Source organism: Phaethon aethereus, assembly GCF_964289735.1.
Source record: "Phaethon aethereus genome assembly, chromosome: 5".
Lineage (NCBI taxonomy): Eukaryota > Metazoa > Chordata > Aves > Phaethontiformes > Phaethontidae > Phaethon > Phaethon aethereus.
Window position 1 is genome coordinate 45,927,888 of NC_138579.1, and position 19,637 is coordinate 45,947,524.

Below are 19,637 nucleotides of genomic sequence, written 5' to 3' on the forward strand. Positions count from 1 at the left end.
TCCAAATCTCTGTCAATGTATTCTACCCTTAACAGCACTTTCTTCCTTTTCATATGGTTTCTGAATCTCAGGGGCCTCTGATCTAGGTGTCTTAGATTTCATTATCACCTTGAGGAAGAACCCATCATGTGGAGGAAACCAAATGCATCTAAAGAGTAGGTCCATCCTTCTTGTCCTCTTTCACACTCTCCTCTCTTCTACTTCTCTTGGGTGGTTGTGTAAGTCCGTAACAATATGGTACATTCTTCAAATTCAATATAAAGACCTTGTGGCCCTATGATTACGGTGTTACCTTTTAAACTACGGGCTGAATGAAGTAGTTATTAGGTACGTCAGCAAACGGTTGCAACAGTCTACCTGTTGGCAGAGAAAGTTCCAATTAGCAGAGATAAGCACAGAGATGCTGCTCAAGGCTTTGGAAGCTGCTGAGCCATGAAGAGCAAGAAGCAAAGTGAGCTTTTAGTCAGATTTCTCAATCTCCTCTATGTGATGTTCTTCCCACTAACGAGCACAGGGAGAGATGCACCAGTAGTCCAGCCCAGTGTGGCCACTTTTATGTTCTTGCATAGGCAGAAGACAAAGCTCAAGGTTTTCCTTCTGTGGGCTGAGCTGAAAGGCCAGTTTCCATGGCCTCAGCAGTGTATTGGGGGGTTGTCTCTTCTTAAGGAGTCTATTGTGATTCTCTTCTTGGTGGGGTGTTGAGAGGGTTGGAAGTGAGGGGCAGGATACACTGGGTTGGGTGAGGAGAAGGCAAGATGACACAATGTGGACTGCATCCATAAGGATGCTGCAGTGTTAAAGAGGAATCTGTAACAAATTAAAGTGAGAGTCGGGTATGTGAGGGAAGCTTTGTGCCAGGGAGGTGAACATGTCATCTATAACAGAACAAAGACTGAGTGAATCGTCATGAGTAAGACGTGAAACATCAAAAAAAAAAGCAAAGAAAAATCCATGGCAAAACTTGAGCTGCAGAAAGATCAAAAAACCTGAACTTCTAAACATTTCTGTGTACATAGTTCATTTTTTCCCTGATCCACAGGCATCAACTGTATTCCAAAATAGAAAGAAAAAGAAACTCCCAGTAGAACTGGGCATTTTTTCCAGAGCCTTATAAGGAATATTTTGCTTCTTGCTTACTGGTTCCAGCCTGGCCCAGATATATAGTGACCCAGAATTACAATCATCTTAATCATTATAATCATCTTCTGGCCACTAAGTACTCTTTGCGAAGTACCTGGAAAATGGTTCTACGTGTCCAAGAAACACATTGAAAGATGGCATTTATTCTCCTTTTCCCCAAGTTGGGCAATCTGAGAAATAAGGCAAAAATAGATGAGTCAGAGAAAGTTAATCACTCCATCACCTCAAGAGAAAACTGAGATGGACATGAAGCCCTTCAGCTCTATTCATGTAGGTTCTTCTACTGTGCACACCAGCCCACTGCCTGACACTGGTGTAGTAAGCAGTGTGACTAATACCCAGCATATGTTGTTTGCTCTCTCATCCTCTCCAGAGGAAGCAGCATATGCGCCAGTGTGTCTTGTTTGATATGATTTTCTGCTGTCTTTTTAAACAGAAGTGCCGCTCTGCATTGATGCTCCAGAAAGCAGCTCCAAAAGGTTCAGATCCTGCCCTTTGAGGGGAAGCTGGTGAGGGGAGGGACAGTGCTTAATTCTTGCATGTGTTTGTTCCCCAGCCTCTGAAGAATGAGAAAGTTTTGCCTGACTCACACGCAGGCTTTACTCTGACTAGAGAGCTATTGTGCAATGCTATCATAACAGGGCTTCTCAAGCCAGCACCTTTTGGCAGTCACTATCTTTGCCTTAAGAGAGAAAAATTCAACTTCTTGAGCAAATTAGCAAGCTAGCCCTCAGAAATATTGCTAGAGAGCTGATCAAACATTTGGTTGCACTTTCTGTGAGTTAACTAGCAAGGCCCAGCCCCTTCTGCTGACGTCTTTCCTCTCTATCATACATCAGACTTTTCCCAGTGGAGCTGAGAACAGGCTTCAATGAAAACTGCCTGTTTGCAGCTATATGGAGATTGCAGGCACCACAATCACTATTTCCTCTACCTGACCCGGAGCAGAAACTCCATCAGGATAGAAAGGTAGCCTTGTTGCCTAGCAAAGGTGGGATGATTTATCTCTGTCTCTAGATTGGTCCCTTTTCTTTGCTGCACAAGAGAATTGTTTTCAGACTTCCAAGGAGAATGAAGCCAGGCTAGAAATCGGAGTGGATGTGCGAGAGCTGCTCTCTCAGGGAGGAGAAGGAGTCACAGGGTTTCTGTGCTTTTTGCTCCTGTGCAGCACAGGACAATGGTTTTATCTGCCCCAATTATAGCCCTGGGGGCTACCTTAGGGACTGCAACTAGCATCCTTGCCCTCTGCGGTCTCACCTGCTTCTGCAAATGCAAGCAACCTGGGAAAGGAGTCTCAGAAAAGGACCAAGAGGAGGACACGGAAAATACTAAACCCAGTGTGCTTCAGCCAGTCCAGCAAGTAAGACAGAGTCTCTAATTTACTCCGTGATTTTTCTTTAAATGCAGAGGGTGGGAATGCAACTTCTCTGTTAGGCTAGACAGCATGTGATTTATGCTGCCTATTTATCTGCTTACTGCATTCAGGATGTAACATGTTAATGGGAGGAGGAGTGAGGGAAAACAGAGATGGGCTGGGTGACCCACTGAATTACCAGAGCAGGAGACAGCTGCCACATTGCCAAAGAGAAAGCTGCTAATGGCAAAAATAGGGGAGGAGAACTGGAAATGTTGCTTATCTGTCAAGCTAGAGCACAAGGGAAATAATTTCCTGAGGAGAGAAGACTGGACTTTACCAGGTGGCATGCAGCATTGGAGAGAGGAGGTGACTCCTTCTGGGATCTCCTATAAGAGCTGTTTCTCCAAGTCTGTTCATGATATCTTACGGTTCGTGCAGGATATTTCCCTGTCAACAGCTGGTTTCTTGTGAAAATCACCCCTCCTCCTCCCTCTGCCCCTCCAACTGAGGGGATTAAGTATGTGTGGAGTTAAAACAAGGAATTGAAATGATAATAAAATGCAAGTGAGAATCTAGAGTGTGATGACTGGACAATCTCATCACACTGTAAATTGCTTTTTCACTTACTAGAAGAGCAATGTGGAGTATGGATAATGTCAGGCATCCCTGTGTGATCTTTCTTTCTTTTTAGAATCCAAAACCCCTGATTTACTCCTGAGCTCAGTGCAAAAAAGAGCAAGGGGAATTATAGGACGCTTCTAATATACTTATTAATGGGAAGCTCTCCTTCAAAAGGAAATGTTTGACTGATTTTCTTGGTTGACTATGGACTTTAGCATGAGCTATAGCACTGGTCAGTCTCTGAAAAAAAAGTATTATCTCTTTGCTGTTGCTTTTGATGTTTGTATGTGCCTATGTCCTTTTCACTTTTGTCTAGCCATTCAACCAAATGTTATGCCATAGCAGCCAATTTCAAAGGCCAGTAATCTGTTGTATGGCAGTCTTTGTTTGCCTTTTAATTATCTGAGCTGTCTATTATTTTTGTGTTCTTAAAGAGTGTAGCAGGAGTCCTAATTGAACTTCTCTGTAATGTTTGTAATTACATATTCTGTCTCTCTCTGGCTACCACTTTTAGGCTTTTAGTAGAAAAGAGCCCTGGTATCCTCATGCTCCTGTTGCAATTTGTTCTGAGGAAAGGTGACCAGATCTACTAACTGTATTGTAAGATCTGGTGCAGATAGATACACAGAATCGCATTACCATAGCTTTTCACTGTTGGGCGGTGGGAGGATGGCTCCACTGACCATGGATGAACATCTGCACTGAGCTTAGGACTTCTCAAGAGATTGCTGCTAATTCTGAGCGTTCATCCATGAGCACAGTGAATACCTCCTAGTACCTGTTTGCATTTTCCTAGGATGAATTTCACTTGCTATTCTGTTTGAGAGTTTTGTCATGTCCTTTCCAGGCTCCTTTCTTGTCTTTTCTAAGCAATACAGGGGATTTGCCAACTCCTGTATATAAAGGTGTACAATAATGCTGAGATTTTCCAAGTTTGCTGTTAAAATGAATGAGGAATGTGTAACTTTGGCAGTCATACCACTTTGCATGGCATTATTTTCTAGCTGTTGTCTGGAACAACCCTACCCACAGACAACTTTACCATCAGTCTCTTTCTACAAGACACTTTTTGTTGTTGTAATCTTCTAGCTCAGAAACCTCTCAAATCTTTACTTTATCTCCACCCTTGGACTGGACATTTTTCTTTATACAGCCTTTTGGGAACATCTTGGGAAAATGTTAATTCATACTGGAGCTTGTCCTCCAGGGTGTCATCCTGCTTGCATGACTGAAATATGCAGTAAGTCACCATGAACTCCAATTAAGCCTCCAGTACCCAGCAGCTATTAGGTTATGGTCCTCACAATATTTCTACATTCATCAAGTTTTTCCATAACTTAATCCAGTATTTGACCAACAGGGGACCAAATTATTTAACCTATCCTCAGTGTATCACTATTACCTGAGTGATTGTATTTTAGCATTGTAGACTAATTAGAAGTATTATTTCTAATATTACTGGTTTTATTGTTTTTTTTAAAGAAATCTGGCCAAATTATAGCAGCTGAATGAACATTCTGTGACAGAAAGTGCAAAATGTTCTTAGTTTGCATATTCCATATGTTTAACAATTCTTTCCAATTAAAATAGTTTTCTTGCCAGGAACATGCATTCTCCTATGCTGTCACTGGTTCAGAATCAGTCTATATACCTTGAAGGAACGAACCTCAAATTGAGTTCTGAGCTTGTGCAGTTTTATCATCTGTGTCTATGTTTATAAATTATCCTGTCGAGACTTTTTTCCAACTAGATTAGTACACTGTATATCCTAGTCAGTGCTTGACATACTTAATTATTGAAGCCTGTCAGGGCCACAGGTTCTGATAAACAGAGATGACAAAAGCAAGATGAAGCAAGACTGATTTTTATTCACTTGGCGCATCTCCCATGACAGTGATGCTTGTATTTACTATAGACAGAGGTTCCCCATGGACATGCCCTGCATACGTGAGGAGGAAGAGTTCAAACACAAAGATATATCTACAGAACTATTAAAAAAATACTATAAATTTCCAATGTCTCAGCAAAGAGTGCAGAATGAAGATTCCTAAATGCACCCAGCAACGGCAACAAACTGGTGCATTGTTTGAGTGACACTGGGCAGAGACCCAGAAGGGTCAGTTGCAGCCTCCTTGCTACTTTTGGTTCCTTTGCTTTCATGCATTTTATGCAGGACTATCTCAACTCTTCTGCTCATTTCTTTATTTAAGATACTCATACTGATTTGCAAAGGGAGCTTCCATAGGGCACTGCTATGTAACTAGATTAGCAAACAGAACTTAGGAACAGAGCTGGCATCAAAAATAATAAACAGAGGCAGATGCAGTTGGAAGAGGGGGTGGGCTAGTCCCACTGTGCTTGCATATGTCTCTCATCTCTAGTTCTGCAAAGCAGACAGACAAGAGGAATATTTAGAACCAGTAGAGCTCTGACTTGCTGTGCTGATGGATTTCCTGACTAAATGTCTGGCTTTTAACGAGTAGAAGAAAAGATTGTGCTAACAATACCTCACATTTGTATGGTGTTTTTCATCCCAAAGGATCGCAAAGTGCTTCATGTGCTAGCACACGCTGGTGTGATGGTCAATGACTGGCAGGACAGCAGCCTTATACAGCGGCTTCAGGGGAGAAAGAACAGCAGAGACTGACCACCACGGCAGGCACTGCATGCATGTTAGAAGTAATGCCTTTGCAGAACAAAAGCGACCTGGTTTTTCGAGCTGTTGTCTAGTGATTCCTAACATATTTTGCTTGGTTCATCTGCTTTAATTTTAGGAGAACGGAGAGCTGCATTTAAGGTTTGGATGAGTAACTTCAAATTTCCTGTGTATTTTAGGACTGATGAGGCTCACATGTCTAAAAGAGGGATCTCACTTACAGACCCACACCGTATGTCTTGCATAACATCTCAACTCAGATGAATGCTAGGTGGGGACTGCACACAGTGACATCTTTCTTTCTCAACCCACTTCTCTTTCAGAGCCTTTAAAATTAGACAAGACACAATGCTATGTTACATAGTAGACTTCCCAAACACTGATTCACTGGCTGCCTTGAGAAGATGGTGTCACTGACCTAATTAATTCTTTACCACTGCCAAGTGCATGCAACCATAGTACTATGATGTCCATAAGCAGAGTATGACTAAAGAGCTGAAGTCCAAGATTGATGTTTTTCTTCAGCTCTATTTCTTGAGGAATAGGTATGCTCCCTCAGGACATGTGAACTGGGACCACAAAGTCCCAACACAGACAAGTGCTTCAAGGCATCATCTACATCCATTATTAATAGGAAACAATGAGACTAATGAAAAACTTTAATTACAATTGCAAACATTTTCTGGCTCACCCTCGATCTAAACTTAACACAGAATAAGTTGGCAGGCAGAGGGGTTGGAGAGAATCCCACTGCACAATAATCAACCAAAATGGCAGTTTTACTTCTGCTTTTTGTCTTTTGTGTTTTGAAAACATTAATAAAATCTGTTTCAAGAGTCACGGTCATTTGCTAGTCAGCTTTTGTTCTTTCCCATTGAACAGGAATGATTTCAGTTGTGAGCAGACAGGATTCTTTCTTGGGATATAAGGAAAACAGGACTGTTATATTCCACTAAAATATTTTTCATTGTTTTGAGAGAACAGTAATGCCGTTGTGACAACCTTTGCTTGGGCTGCCTGAGCATTACACCATCTTGCAGGTTCTTCTGCTCATTCCATGTTCACGATTCATCAGGAAATTGAAATGTTAAGATCAAACTCAGACATAAATCCAAATTTCAATCCCTGTATAATAAAGGGGAAATGTGTGTCTGAGGGTCAGGTGGAGCTCTGGTCCACAGAGCCAAGACAGTCCAAGAGGCTGAGATGACCACTGAAGCAACTACTCTTGGTATGCCATTGCTAGGCTCATTTGTTCAACCAGTTGCCCTTCGTCTTATTACACCATGGTTGTACTTGCTCCAAGTGACTGTATGATCCATGCCTTTGCCTTTCTAATGCTTACTACATACTCATATAAATTTCTCTGAAATCTGTGGGTGGCTATAGCTCCTTGACCTTGGATTTGACTTCAAACATCAGGGTAAAAAATATCATACCTCAGTCATAGCAAAATTAACTTCATGGTTGATTTCCGTGCTAAGAGAAAAAACAGACTTATGGAAGAAGGATAACTGGTACAAGAGCAGAAGAATAATCAAACAATAAGAACATATCTTTTTCTTGTTGCAACCAAACTTCTGTAGAGGAGTAAATCTGAAAATACATACACCAAGTAGAAGGGTATCAGCTTTGGCAAGAAAATCTCTGGACATACAGGCAGTGGTTTCTACAACACAAGAACCAATGACAGTAAGAATGACCAGAGGCACTGTCTTTTCTCCCTTTGTCTCAGCACATTTCACACTGAGAGAATTGGAAGAATTAGTCTAACTAGTGCAAAGTAACCAACAAGGTTTTAATTTTCAGTTCAACGTTAAGAAAACTGCAGAGCCAGTCCAGCCTCGACCACTCCTGAAGTTTCCCAACATTTATGGCCCCAAACCAGAAGTAACTTCACCTGAAATTGTTAACTACACGCAGTACTCCCTGAAGACAACAGAAGAACCAGCTACTGGAAAACATACTTGTTTGGATGAGAACAGGATGAAGATACAAGTCAATGAAGAGCTGTTTGTTCTCCCTCAAAACGGTAGGAGCGTTTGGTCTTCAGACAAACAATTTCTTTTCTGGGTGTAGTTCTGTAATACTTCTGAGCATAATGTGATTGTAGTTAGAGAAATAAATGTGGAAATGAAGATGAGGTGCTTTTTGTTCTCTTATCATGAGCATTGTGAGTTCTCTCTCTTCAGCGCATGTGTTTAATAGAAAGTAGTCACAGAGCTCATCAGGACATTCAGATAACAAAGCTGTAGTTGTGTCTGGTTGTAAAATTTTTACCTAAACATCTTTGTGTTGAAGAATCTGGCTCACTGGAAGCAGACATTTTGTAGAAAAGCACGTATTTAGCGTAGTTTTACTGAGAGCAGTTGCCAGAGTATAGGTGAAATATCCGGACAAAATTAGGCAGAGTATCTCCTCCAGGACAAATGTTAGCTGTCCAACAACTGTCCTTGTCAGGGACACTGGCAGCAGGGGTTCAAGCTTCTACTTTATTTTATGTGCTGCTTTTTTTCCACCAGTTTGGTGAAATGGTCTTGGCTTGTTGTAATGTGCAGTGAAACCAAAGGCTGACACCTCAGACACTTTTGCCAAACAGAATTCTTGTTTTCCAGCCAGACCAAAGGGTAACATGCCAAAGCCTAGAACATAAGATTCCTGGAGCCTGAGAGAAAATGCAATGTTAATTATATACATCTGGCAGCATGTCTGTGTTGCTTCCATACTGATTTTTACCTTCACAGCTGTCTTTTAACAAGATAATTGACTCTTATGGTTACCACATTAATAAAACCTTCCTGAAGATTTGCCAGAGATACAATGCCATCTGTCATGATTTTTTTAAAGACAACTCTTAGCTTTTTTAGATTGGTTGAGATTATATTTTTGCTCTTCTGGGAGGATGATTGCTACAGTCGCCCTTCCACCCTGAGACTTGTGAGTATGGAAAAGAAAGTACTATGAGAAGCAGCTTCATTGGAGGAAGAGACTGTCTGAGCCACATCCTTAGGTATCAGGGAGAAGATTATAGGGTGGAGAGGCTGAAGGATGATTGCTGCATGTAGGATAAAGCATTAAATAAGTTGGTATAAGAGCCTCTCTGCACTGCTAATGGCACAAGCAAGTTTGCTTCCTGCTGTGCCTGATTTCATAGCTCAAGTGTTGCATAAATAAAACAAAAATTGTTGCATTCTCCTTTTGGTGTTGCATTGAAATGGTCTGGACTGTGGCCGAGATTTTTAGGAGGAAAAGTCCTGGTCCCACTATTGTTTTCTGTGTGAATCACAACTGACCATGCAGATAACAGTTTTTGATGACAAAAAGCTGTGGCTTCCCTTTTAGTCTTGCAACTTGCTTTATCTCAGCATGAAATATGTACTCAACTTCAAAATTGCATGTGTAGAAACTATCTCACAGCTTCCCAAGGTCATTATATTCAACCTGGTCAATCCTGTGGAAATAGGGGTCTTCTGCAGGACAAAGACTGTATTGTTAAAAATAAAAAATGTTTAGAGATATCTGAACTAACACAATGTTGCATGGCAGCTCAAAAGCAGACTCAAGTTCTCATTCCAAAGAACACAAGAATTAATTCACCAACGCGAGTTAAAAACAATTTAAAACAATATAACAAGTAAAGAGTGTAGTTTAGACACAAGGTAAAAGCACAAGTTTGTGAACCGTCTTAGAGCAAAAGGTGGTAGAGAACAGAAGACTTGTCCAAGTGCTGTAGAAAGAGCTGAAAGTATGAGAAAATAGAGCAAAAAGGAGATATGGTGATGGAGGGAGAAGGAACATAAATGATGTTCCTGCATACAAGGTGCAGGAATAGTAAGGCATTTAAAAAAGTTGAGTCAAGACAGAGTGGATTTGTTCTCCTTGGAAGGCGAAGACCTGTTTGCTAAAGGGGTTATTTCAGTTCCAGGTGTAGTAAAGGACGTGTGTGTCACAGAGCACTTGAACCCAGAAAGGGCGGCCAACTGCAACCAGGCCCCTGAGCTGCGCTACTCCCTTGCATATGATCAACAAAAAGCCGAGCTGCGTGTGACCCTTCTGGAAGGTAAGGGGGAAAGACATCTTCCACTGGTGATTCTCCATCTGGAGGGTACAAGACACCTGTTGGTTTTATAGAAGGTTCCCCTCCCACTGTAAAATCAACATGTGTCCCCAGGACCACTGAATGTTTGACTGTTTCTGGGCTTGCAGAATAGAAATACCTGGCAATGTCACTGCTTGAAGTGACTGTGCAGGGCATGGCTTGGGAACAATTGTTTGCACAGCTCAAAAGCTGTCAACTTTCCTGTCAAAAAGTCAGGAACCAGAATGGGCTCCTTGAGTCCCAGATATGGTACAAAGCAACCTCTTCTTTTTATTTTTCCCTTTGGGGGCAGGGGGAAGGGGGTTGCTATCTCCTTCCTTTCTATAACTTTCATTCTTCAACTTGACCCACTCCCTTCTGCCTCTTCCTCAAGTCAAGTCAAAGGCTGAGCTGGAGAGAGCAGACTTATCTTGTAGGCCACCAAGGAAGGTCCCTCTGGCTGCGCCTGACCAGGCAGGCAGGCTCTGTGTCACTCTCCGAAGTGGGAACTGACAACTGTAACAGCTTCTCCGCTCAGGGCTGGAGCATCATCAGTTCCCCTGGGAAAGTAAAATAAGCTGACTGAATAATTCATGAACAACACAGATCTCTGTGGGAACCTAATCAAATCACACCCTCTGAAGCGAGAATTGAAAGGGTGCTAAATGGCAGCCGCTGCTGTGGGTCCTGCCAGCAGCAAGCCCACAGCTTCCCTCCAGGGTGAACACCCGTGCCTGCTCCTCCCTGGGCAGGATCTAGCTCCGCTCACCAGCTCTGATCCCCCGAGAAACCAGCAAAACCTGTGAGCCATGGGACTTGGTAGATCAGGAGCATCTGTCCTTGGACTGGCTGCATCAAGGACTTCAGTTTTGCCCACAAAGCCATACTGCTTCATGACACCTCAGAGGAAGGCGTGCTCCTCTTGCTGCAGAGAAGGCAGCGCAATTCTGTTGATGCAGCTGAAGAGGAGTGTGAAACGTCATTCTCACTCTAGGCTTTTCAACATAAAATGGATCTAAAATTAGGATGAAAGTCTCTTGACACAACTCTTTCATGTTGTGGGATGGCTTCTGGAAGAGTCATTTACCAGAGGCTGGACAAGCAGAATGCAATAACTCTTAGACGTACACCACATTGACCTGCAGGGGTGGATGTGTGCCAAGAGGGAGGTCTCTCTCACCTCTGATATCTTGTGACTGGCCAACCTGCTTTTAAAGTCTTTTTAAGAAGGATTCTTTCTGTGCCAAGGTAAAAATAAATGAGAGCTGCCCATCCCTGTGTCCTGCTGTGTCTCATCTCATTGCTGCTCTGCGTCTTTCAACAGAACATGTTTCCTTGAACTGAGCTGTTGCTCTCCCAAACACTAACAGAATCCTTCTGTAATGGTGGAAGGACAAGGACATTGTGCAGCATGAGGAAAACACCACAGCATGGGCTCACAACTTAGTCTGCCCATGCAACCAGGAACAGGGGTCAATGTCTGCAACAATGCAGCTGTTGTATTTTATGGGTCTCATGAAATGAGCAATTGAGCCACAGATGTTTATGGGCTGTCTTTTGTGAGAGGTCCTTACAATCAATCTTTCTTTTCCAGCTATGCATGGCAGAAAGAGTGGGGACCAAGATGCTGGCTGCCACTGCTACATACTGGGCACACTGGTGAGCAAGTCCGGTATTACTGAGGCCCAGACAGAGCTGAAGAAGAAGGTGCTTCACACCCTCTGGGAGGAGGTCCTGCGATTCCCATTAATGGAGGAGGATATGCCAGAGGGGACACTGACTCTCACCCTGAGAAACTGTGACAAGTTCTCCAGACACAGCATTGTGGGGGAACTCAAACTGAGTCTTGCTAACATAGAGGAGTCCTTTGGGATGGCCCAGTGGGAAAGGCTAAAGACCCCAGAGAAGGTATGGACTCAGTCTGTGTCGGTAGTCCAGAAACTCTAATGATAAATTGTTCGGACAAGCGAAGCTCTCTTCCAAGATGGCTGCATGTCAGTGGGTGGCTTTATTTGTTTGCAGCCAGGTTTAGAGGGGTGATGTGTGACTGCAGAGGTCTGTGTTGGTTCGTAGCTAATCATTTCAGAAAGCAATCAAAGGCCCATCAACCCAGCCCTTCCATCTACAGCTCCTGGCAGTTAAGATGTGTCAAAACTCCCTCTCATCTTCCCTTAATTACATGACAATCTGACACTGATATATGTGATTCAAAGCCTATGTCTAGAAAAAGTTACATGAGTTTCTGTGAATTAGCTATGCGGGACTGTGGTGGCAAGAGCCTACAGAGATCCTACAGAGCAGGACAGAGGGACTCTGCAGAGCTGGGTGCAGGCAGGGCACACAGTGGCACCCCAGGGAGCCTTAAGCTAGGACTGAAATACATTGTTGGGAATGAGATGTTTGACTGAAGACCACTTATCCTTACTGGATCAATCCAGCAATGCTATTCTTTCTGGGAGATGTCAAAATATCACTCATCGTATCGTGTTGGTTTTCTTAAATGTCAAAAACTCCCTTCCTTCCTTTTCCACACCTTCCCAGCTGCACAGACAGGGAAAATGGAGGGAAGGATTCCAACAGTACTTGAAGTCAGTACAGGGGATGCTTCATGTGCACTAACTTCTTGCACATTTCCTCAGAAGCCTTTTCCCTGCCATGAACTAGATTATTTTTCTAGCAGCAGCAATAGACTTAACAACATGGCAGCAGGGTGCTGCTATTGTTGGTACTAGTACATCGCTACTAACAGGTACCTATTGTATTCTGGTATGGGACGGAGTAAGCAATGCAAAACAACACCAGCATTGTCGCTAGGTTTGCTAAAATAAATTACTGCTTGTCACCATCAGGGGTGAGGGATCTCCACTGAGTTGGTCACAATCACAGACTACAGAGTTAGCATTTCTGATTTCCAGTAACGCTAATTTATCTGATCACCACTTGAATGTTAATAGGGCTGGCCACTCTAAAAAACCTCTGGCAGAGAGGCAGCAGAAACAAATGGGTGGTCTGAATCAGTTTAATAGACTTCAAGCACAAGGCTAAATATTTGCCTAATAGCTGTAAATTGAAAGGTGTCCCCAGTCTGCTGCTATAAAAAGAGACGTCCAAACGAAATTGTTCCAATATAATGATTTAAATTCCTAAGCTGAGATAGATAGATGGAACCCACTTCCCCCCAATCTACTGTAGTATCTACTTTGTAAGCAATACCCAAGGAACAGCCTGTTCACAGCAATGGTCAGTTGTCACTCAAGTACACCTGATGGAGTCCTGACTCTGCCTTGGTCCAGCTTCACAACTATGCATAGAAACAGGGCAGCATTCATTTCTTCTCCAGGCTGACAGCACAAGGTTAACACTAACAGTACTGCTGAACAGTGCCCCAGTTTGAGCTGAGGATGTGCAGTGAAAGCTGAATTTGCGTCATCTGGGACCTGAGAGAGCCAACCATTGCACAGATAGCTTATATACAGATCCTGAATCATTCATCGAGAACCAGAGCAGGAGGGAGTGAGGAAGAACTGATCAAAAAAGAGGAGCTATTTTTGACGGCATCCATCCAGGAACAAAGTTACTGGGCTTTGTTTAAAGTCTGACATTTCCTTGAAAAGCCATGAGGTGCAGAAATTTCATTCCTACCTTCCCAGTAATTCTCCCACACGTAAGGGAAGGGGCTCAGAGGCAAGCTTACAGCTAACCAGGTAATGTAATTAGTATTCAGGAATTCATGGACTGCTGTGAGCAATGCAAAGCGTAGATATTGCAGACTGATATCCTTATCTTGTCTTCCTTCCCTCCCAGTGCTTTGCTAATGGCAGTGATGATAGTGGCTCCTTGCATAGCACCTTCCCTTTTGTGATTTCATGGTGCCCTGCACACGTAATTCATTGATGACCCCCTGATGCTTTTTATCCTTATTGCACAGAAAGGAAGACTGAAGCTCTGGGGGTTGTGTGAATATGCAAGGTTGCAGCACAAAGTGCAGGTTATGGGTTTTAATAGGAAAAAGGAAAAAAACAAAACCCAGGAGGGGGAAGGAAAAGTACCTGTGGCTTGGTCTCTTCACACAAAACTCCAGCAGAGACCAACCATTGTAGCTTTTGGTTTCATGTGGTTACAGGCTGGTCAAAAACTTGATTAGAGTATTAGGAGCCAGAAAGCCATAAGCGCAAGGTGCGACACATGTGTACAAGGTGTGTGTTTGCGTGTGCGTGCGTCTGTGCACGTCTACAGAGCCCTGCCACCCCCAGCCTGCCCAGTCTCCACCGTATCTACCTGTGCCTGGGGCTACGGGAACCAAATTCTGGCCAAGAGCTACAGAGCGGGACCTGGTGAGATGTAGAGGGGGTAAATAAACAAAAGCAACTTACTACTTGCCTAAATAGTGCATTTGTATTGAGGTGGTATTTGCATTTGTCCCTCCATGGACAAACACCTGTTCTTTTGTTGTGGACTTACAGCCGTTTGAATCTGCCTCTGTTTTTATGTGTGGGGTTTTTTAAGATCCACTTAGATGTAGGACAGGATTTATGTAAGTGAAATACATATGCAGCCTTCGTTGCTACCTGAGTGCATGAAAAAGGATTTACTCGGGCTGATTTGGGATTGAATTGCAGGCTTCCTCGCTAATGGCCTCCCACCTGATTTGTGCACGACAGATAAGTCATTCAAACCAGACAGCGATGACAGCCATGTTTTCTGGAGAGTCAGTCAGCTCATGGGGAGCATACAGGGGCCTGTCCTTGCCTGTTGTGAGTAACCGGGTGAAAACTTAGTTTGAAATATTTATGGCTCACTTCGAAGTGAGAGTGCAGAGCACAGAAATGGCTTGGAGAAGGGCTGTCTGTCCTAAAGTGTGTAAATCATGCTAAGGAGTCCAAAGGGAGTCTATTGAATTGACATTGGCTTTCTGGGACTCTTCTGGGTCATTAACCTCACGCTAAACCAGATTTCTGTCACAAGCTCCTGCTCACTGAGAGAATAACTGCTCGCCCCTCGCTGCAGGCTGGCAGCCCTGCACACACCGGCGGCGGCTTCCTCTCCTTCCCCGCCAGCTCCCGAGGGGCAAATGGCCCTGTGCTCTCCCAGGGGAGAGCGATGGGCGCTGTGGCTATGCCCCCCTGCTTCCCCCTCTGGCGAATCAGTGCTGGTCCAGGGCAAGCGGGAAGGAAGGGGAGAAAAGTCAGGAGGCTAAGAGGACAATCACTAATGGGAAGAAACGGAGAAGGGGAAGGGGAAGGGGAAGGGGAAGGGGAAGGGGAAGGGGAGGAAAGGAAAGGAAAGGGAAAGGGAAAGGGAAAGGGAAAGGGAAAGGGAAAGGGAAAGGGAAAGGGAAAGGGAAAGGGAAAGGGAAAGGGAAAGGGAAAGGGAAAGGGAAATGTGTGGTCCCCTGAAGCGAGCACCTGATGGTTCAGCACGTTTGCCCTGGAGGAAGTCCCGCAGGGGCAGCAGGGAGAGCTGCTCACAGGCCTGAGGGACGGCAGGCCGGGAAGGAAGAGTAAAGCACTGTCCCCAGCTCATGGAGGCTTTCAGGCTGGCCGGGTTTTTCCCCATACCAAATAAAGGTGCCAGAGAAAGTTCAACTCCAGCTCCAGGGTCCAGCTGTGTGGCATGGCCCCGGGTATCGCCTACCCTTTCCCAGGGAGCCCTACGCTCCTGCTAGGCAGTGTGGACCTGGGGCCACGTCTGGTCAGAGCTTCCTCAGGCAAGCACAGCCTGGGCTTGCATGTCATGGGCACGGAGAGGAACCACTGGGAAGAACTGCTGAGGAACCCCAGGAGACAGATAGCCATGTGGCACCAGCTCCACATGTAGGCTCACCATGATTACTGCCAGCCAGATTTCCGCCAGGCCTCTGCGCCTGAGGGAATAAGCTGCATTCACCTTCCACCTTCCCTCCACAAAAAGAGCAGCTGAAATGGAGAGTGAATTATGAACAGCAGTAGTGGAAGTAGGGGACGTAAATAAAGGACATCTAGATAATCTCTCAAAAAAGGAGTATCTTGCATGTAGTTCAGCCCCAAATCCTCTTCATCTGACTAAATATTCCACTAAAAGTAGATGCTAGGAAGCAGTTACTTTCCAGCAACAGAAGAAAGCAGTAACTCACATGATCAGGGCCTTATGAGTGGAGGAGCCTTCTCAAACATCTTTGCCAGGTTTATTCTCATCCAGTGTAACTGGAAGGATCTCCTGGACGAAGACAGGGAGACAACTTGCTTGGTCCACAACCTTCTACCCACCACATTATACTGTTTAGTTTTCTTAATGTTATGGTCAAGATTGTATAAAAAATTAACCCTTTCTGTGTCTCCATTTCCAGGAGCCGTCTACAGGCCACGGGGAGGTTCTGCTCTCTATCAGCTACCTGCCAGCAGCTAACCGCCTGCTGGTGGTGATTATTAAGGCTAAAAATCTCCATTCCAAGCAGCTGAAAGATCTTCTTGGTAATGGTGAGTAGAATAGCAAGAAAACAGACTGTTGCTTCTGTTATTATGTAAATCTAGAAAGAAAGTGGAAAGGGTGGTGTTTGGCAGAAAGAAATAGATGTTTGGCTTAGAAAGCCAAAGACACCTGAATAATTTCTAACAAGTGAAAACCAAACCCGCCAAGATCAATGTTTCTTATGTTCTCTTTCTCAGTCTGTCACCAGTTTAACTGTCACCACTTAAAATTCTCTTGCATTCATTTTGTTGCATGCTCATTAATATGGTGTCTCTCTTCACTTCCTATACAGATGTTTCTGTCAAGGTGACACTGAGACATCAGTCCTTGAAGCTGAAAAAGAAGCAGACCAAACGTGCAAAACACAAGATCAACCCTGTGTGGAATGAGATGATCATGTTTGAGGTGCCTCATGAGCTCCTGAGTGCCTCCAGTGTGGAGCTGGAAATGCTGAGCCAGGATGGTGCTGGGCAGAGCCACGTGCTTGGCAAGTGCAGCCTGGGCTTGCACATCATGGGCACGGAGAGGAACCACTGGGAAGAAATGCTGAGGAACCCCAGGAGACAGATAGCCATGTGGCACCAGCTCCACATGTAGGCTCATCACGATTACTGCCAACCAGATTTCCACCAGGCCTCTGCGCTTGAGGGAATAAGCTGCATTCACCTTCCATCTTCCCCTCCACAAAGTTGCTCAGCACAGCATTCTTCTTACACCACCTTCTCTGATTTTCCTGCCTCATCCTAGCCCAGGAAACTGTCTGGAAAATAGAGGACAATCTCTCACCTAATCGAGCAGTTCTCTCAAACAGGAGATTTGGCTGCCTGGATGATTTGAATGAATTTTATTGGCCTGCCCCTGTCATTTCTGTGAGGTCCCTGTTTCTGTAGCGGAGCAGAAGGGAGCAAAGGTATCATGGAAATGTAAGCCACTCCTTGGCATTTAGCACTGTCACCCAAGTCCCCTGATGAGAGCTGGCTCCATAATCTCAAACACGCAGCAGGTTATATCAGTCGCTGTTTTTCATAATACTTCATAAGACTGTGAGAAATGAAGACACAAAACTAACTTTCACTGCAGATGCAAAGTATCAGTATAAAAGACAGAGTAAAGACCATGTGCAGTAGATGGATACCTAGAAAAAGACACAGAACTAGGGAGAGAGCAGAGGAAGATGAGAGAGTGAGACAGTCAACATTATCATCCTCTGTAACCTTTGAAGCAAACACTGCCAAACAAGAAGTCAAATATCTTCCCCCACTTTTGTTTCCTGGAGTGTTTGATACCTTGTATTTAGGATTCATGAAAACTGATGAAAACATGAATGTTTCAGGATCCTTTAGCAGAATGCCTATATCTACTGTCTTTCTACAGTGGCACCCAGGAAGACCCTAAACATGGACAAAAAATTACTGTTGATGTACCTCCAAAAACTTGTACCAAATCTTTCTGCTTACTACCATCTTTTCTGTTTGGGTTTTTCTGAGCTAGAAAGTTTCAAATACTGTAATTTGTATTTCAGGCAACATCTAAGACTAGACAAAAGAAGCGGAATCATTTCATACCTTAGCAGTTGATTGATGGTTTTGGTTTGACAGTTAACTATTGCACTCAAATCCTCATACCAGCATTACTCAAAGACAACCCTTAAGAACTGCCATGTATTTCATCACTTCCAGACAGAAGGAATTCACTGACCAGACAGACTCTCCAGGGCTGTTTTTTTTGTGTGCACTTTCAAGATTTGACATGGCTTAAGTGTTACCGTTTACTGTCTTTTTCTTGTGTCTAGATGGACTGAAAATTTGGCATTGGCAATGATGATGTTACGACCCCATAAGCACACTGCTTGTCCTACCACTTTATTTCAAGTAGCAGACAGCTTTAAGGGACTTGCATGGGGCATCCAAAAATCTAAGACGAGAACCATATCGTTTGTAGCACTGGAAAACAGAGATCTTCTTTTTGCAGGATCAGCTTGATCCTCTGTTTAATTCAAAATATTAAGCTAGGCTTTATCTAGTATCCATCCCATTTTGATGACTTAGTCAAACAAGTCTAGCAGACTGTCAAGTGAAGGCTGCCATCCTGTTGGCAAAGGGAAACCACCAGAACCAGCATCGGAAAACTGGCTGAAGCACCATAGAACAGGGGAATGAAGTTCAGCTGGAAGCCAGTCACCAGTGGTGACTCAGGCTGGTAGTGGGACTGACATTGTTTGACATCTTCATAAATGACATGGACAATGGGGCGGAGTGTGCCTTCAGCAAGTTTGCAGATGATACAAAACCGTGAGTAGTGGTTGATACACCAGGAGGTTGTGCTGCCGTTCAGAGGGATGTGGAGAGGCCGGAGAAATGGGCTGACAGGAACCTTCTGAAGTTCGACAAGGGGAAGTGCGAAGTCCTGCATCTGGGCAGGAACCATCCTATGCACCACTGCAGGCCTAGGGGCTGGCAAGCAGCTTTCCAGAAAAGGACCTGGGTGTACTGGTGGACACATGAGCCAGCAATGCGCTCTTGCAGCAAAGACAACCAACAGTGTCTTGGGCTGCATCAGGAAAAGCATTGCCAGCAGGTCAATGGGGGTGATCCTTCTTCTCTGCTCAGCACTGGTGAGGGCACATCTGGAGTGCTGTGTCTAGTTCTGGGTTCTCCAGTGCAAGAAAGATATGGACTTCCTGGAGGGAGTGCAGCAAATGCAGATGATTAAGGGACTGGAGCACCTTCTGTAGGAGAAGAGGCTGAGGGAGCTGGGACTGTTCAGTCTGATCAAGAGAAGGGTCGAGGGGGGAATATGTATAAACATCTGATCTTGGAGAGGAGAAAAGAAGATGGAGCCAGACTCTTCTCAGTGGTGTCCAGTGACAGGACAAGAGGCAAGGGCACAAATCACAATACAGGAAATTCCATTTGAACACATAAAAAAAAAAAAAAAAAAGAAAAAACCCCAAAACTTTTTTACTGTGAGGATGGTCAAACACTGGAACAAGTTGCCAAGAGGTCAAACACTGGAACAAGTTGCCATCCTTGGAGACACTCAAAATCTCATGGGATACAGTGCTAAGCAACCTGCTTTAGTTTACACCACTTTGAGCAGGTGCAGGTTTGGACAAGATGATCTCCAGAGGTCCTTTCCACCCTCAGCAATGCTGTGATTCTGTGAAGAGACCAACAAAGTTGATGCAAACTGAAAATTCTGTTATCTTTACACTGCTGTTGCTTTTATAGGAAGTGTAGCCAGCAGTTACAGGACTCCTGCAATTTTGAAGTGAGTGATAAAACCAGCTTTGGCCAAACAAAAAACCAGAAAATTTCAGTATGCCAATGAATCTTATA

At 44.1% G+C, this 19,637-nt stretch overlaps 1 protein-coding gene across 1 annotated transcript; it reads left to right on the forward strand.

The window, feature by feature from the left end:
* Positions 1-2,317: 2,317 nt before the first annotated feature.
* On the forward strand, positions 2,318-16,896 carry SYT13 (synaptotagmin 13; the record flags this gene model as incomplete). The annotated part of the gene is made up of 6 exons (XM_082000454.1): positions 2,318-2,500; positions 7,584-7,806; positions 9,700-9,834; positions 11,447-11,760; positions 16,178-16,307; positions 16,592-16,896. 6 exons carry the CDS (start codon positions 2,318-2,320, stop codon positions 16,894-16,896), a joined length of 1,290 nt encoding a protein of 429 aa, XP_081856580.1.
* Between the last annotated feature and the right edge of the window lie 2,741 nt (positions 16,897-19,637).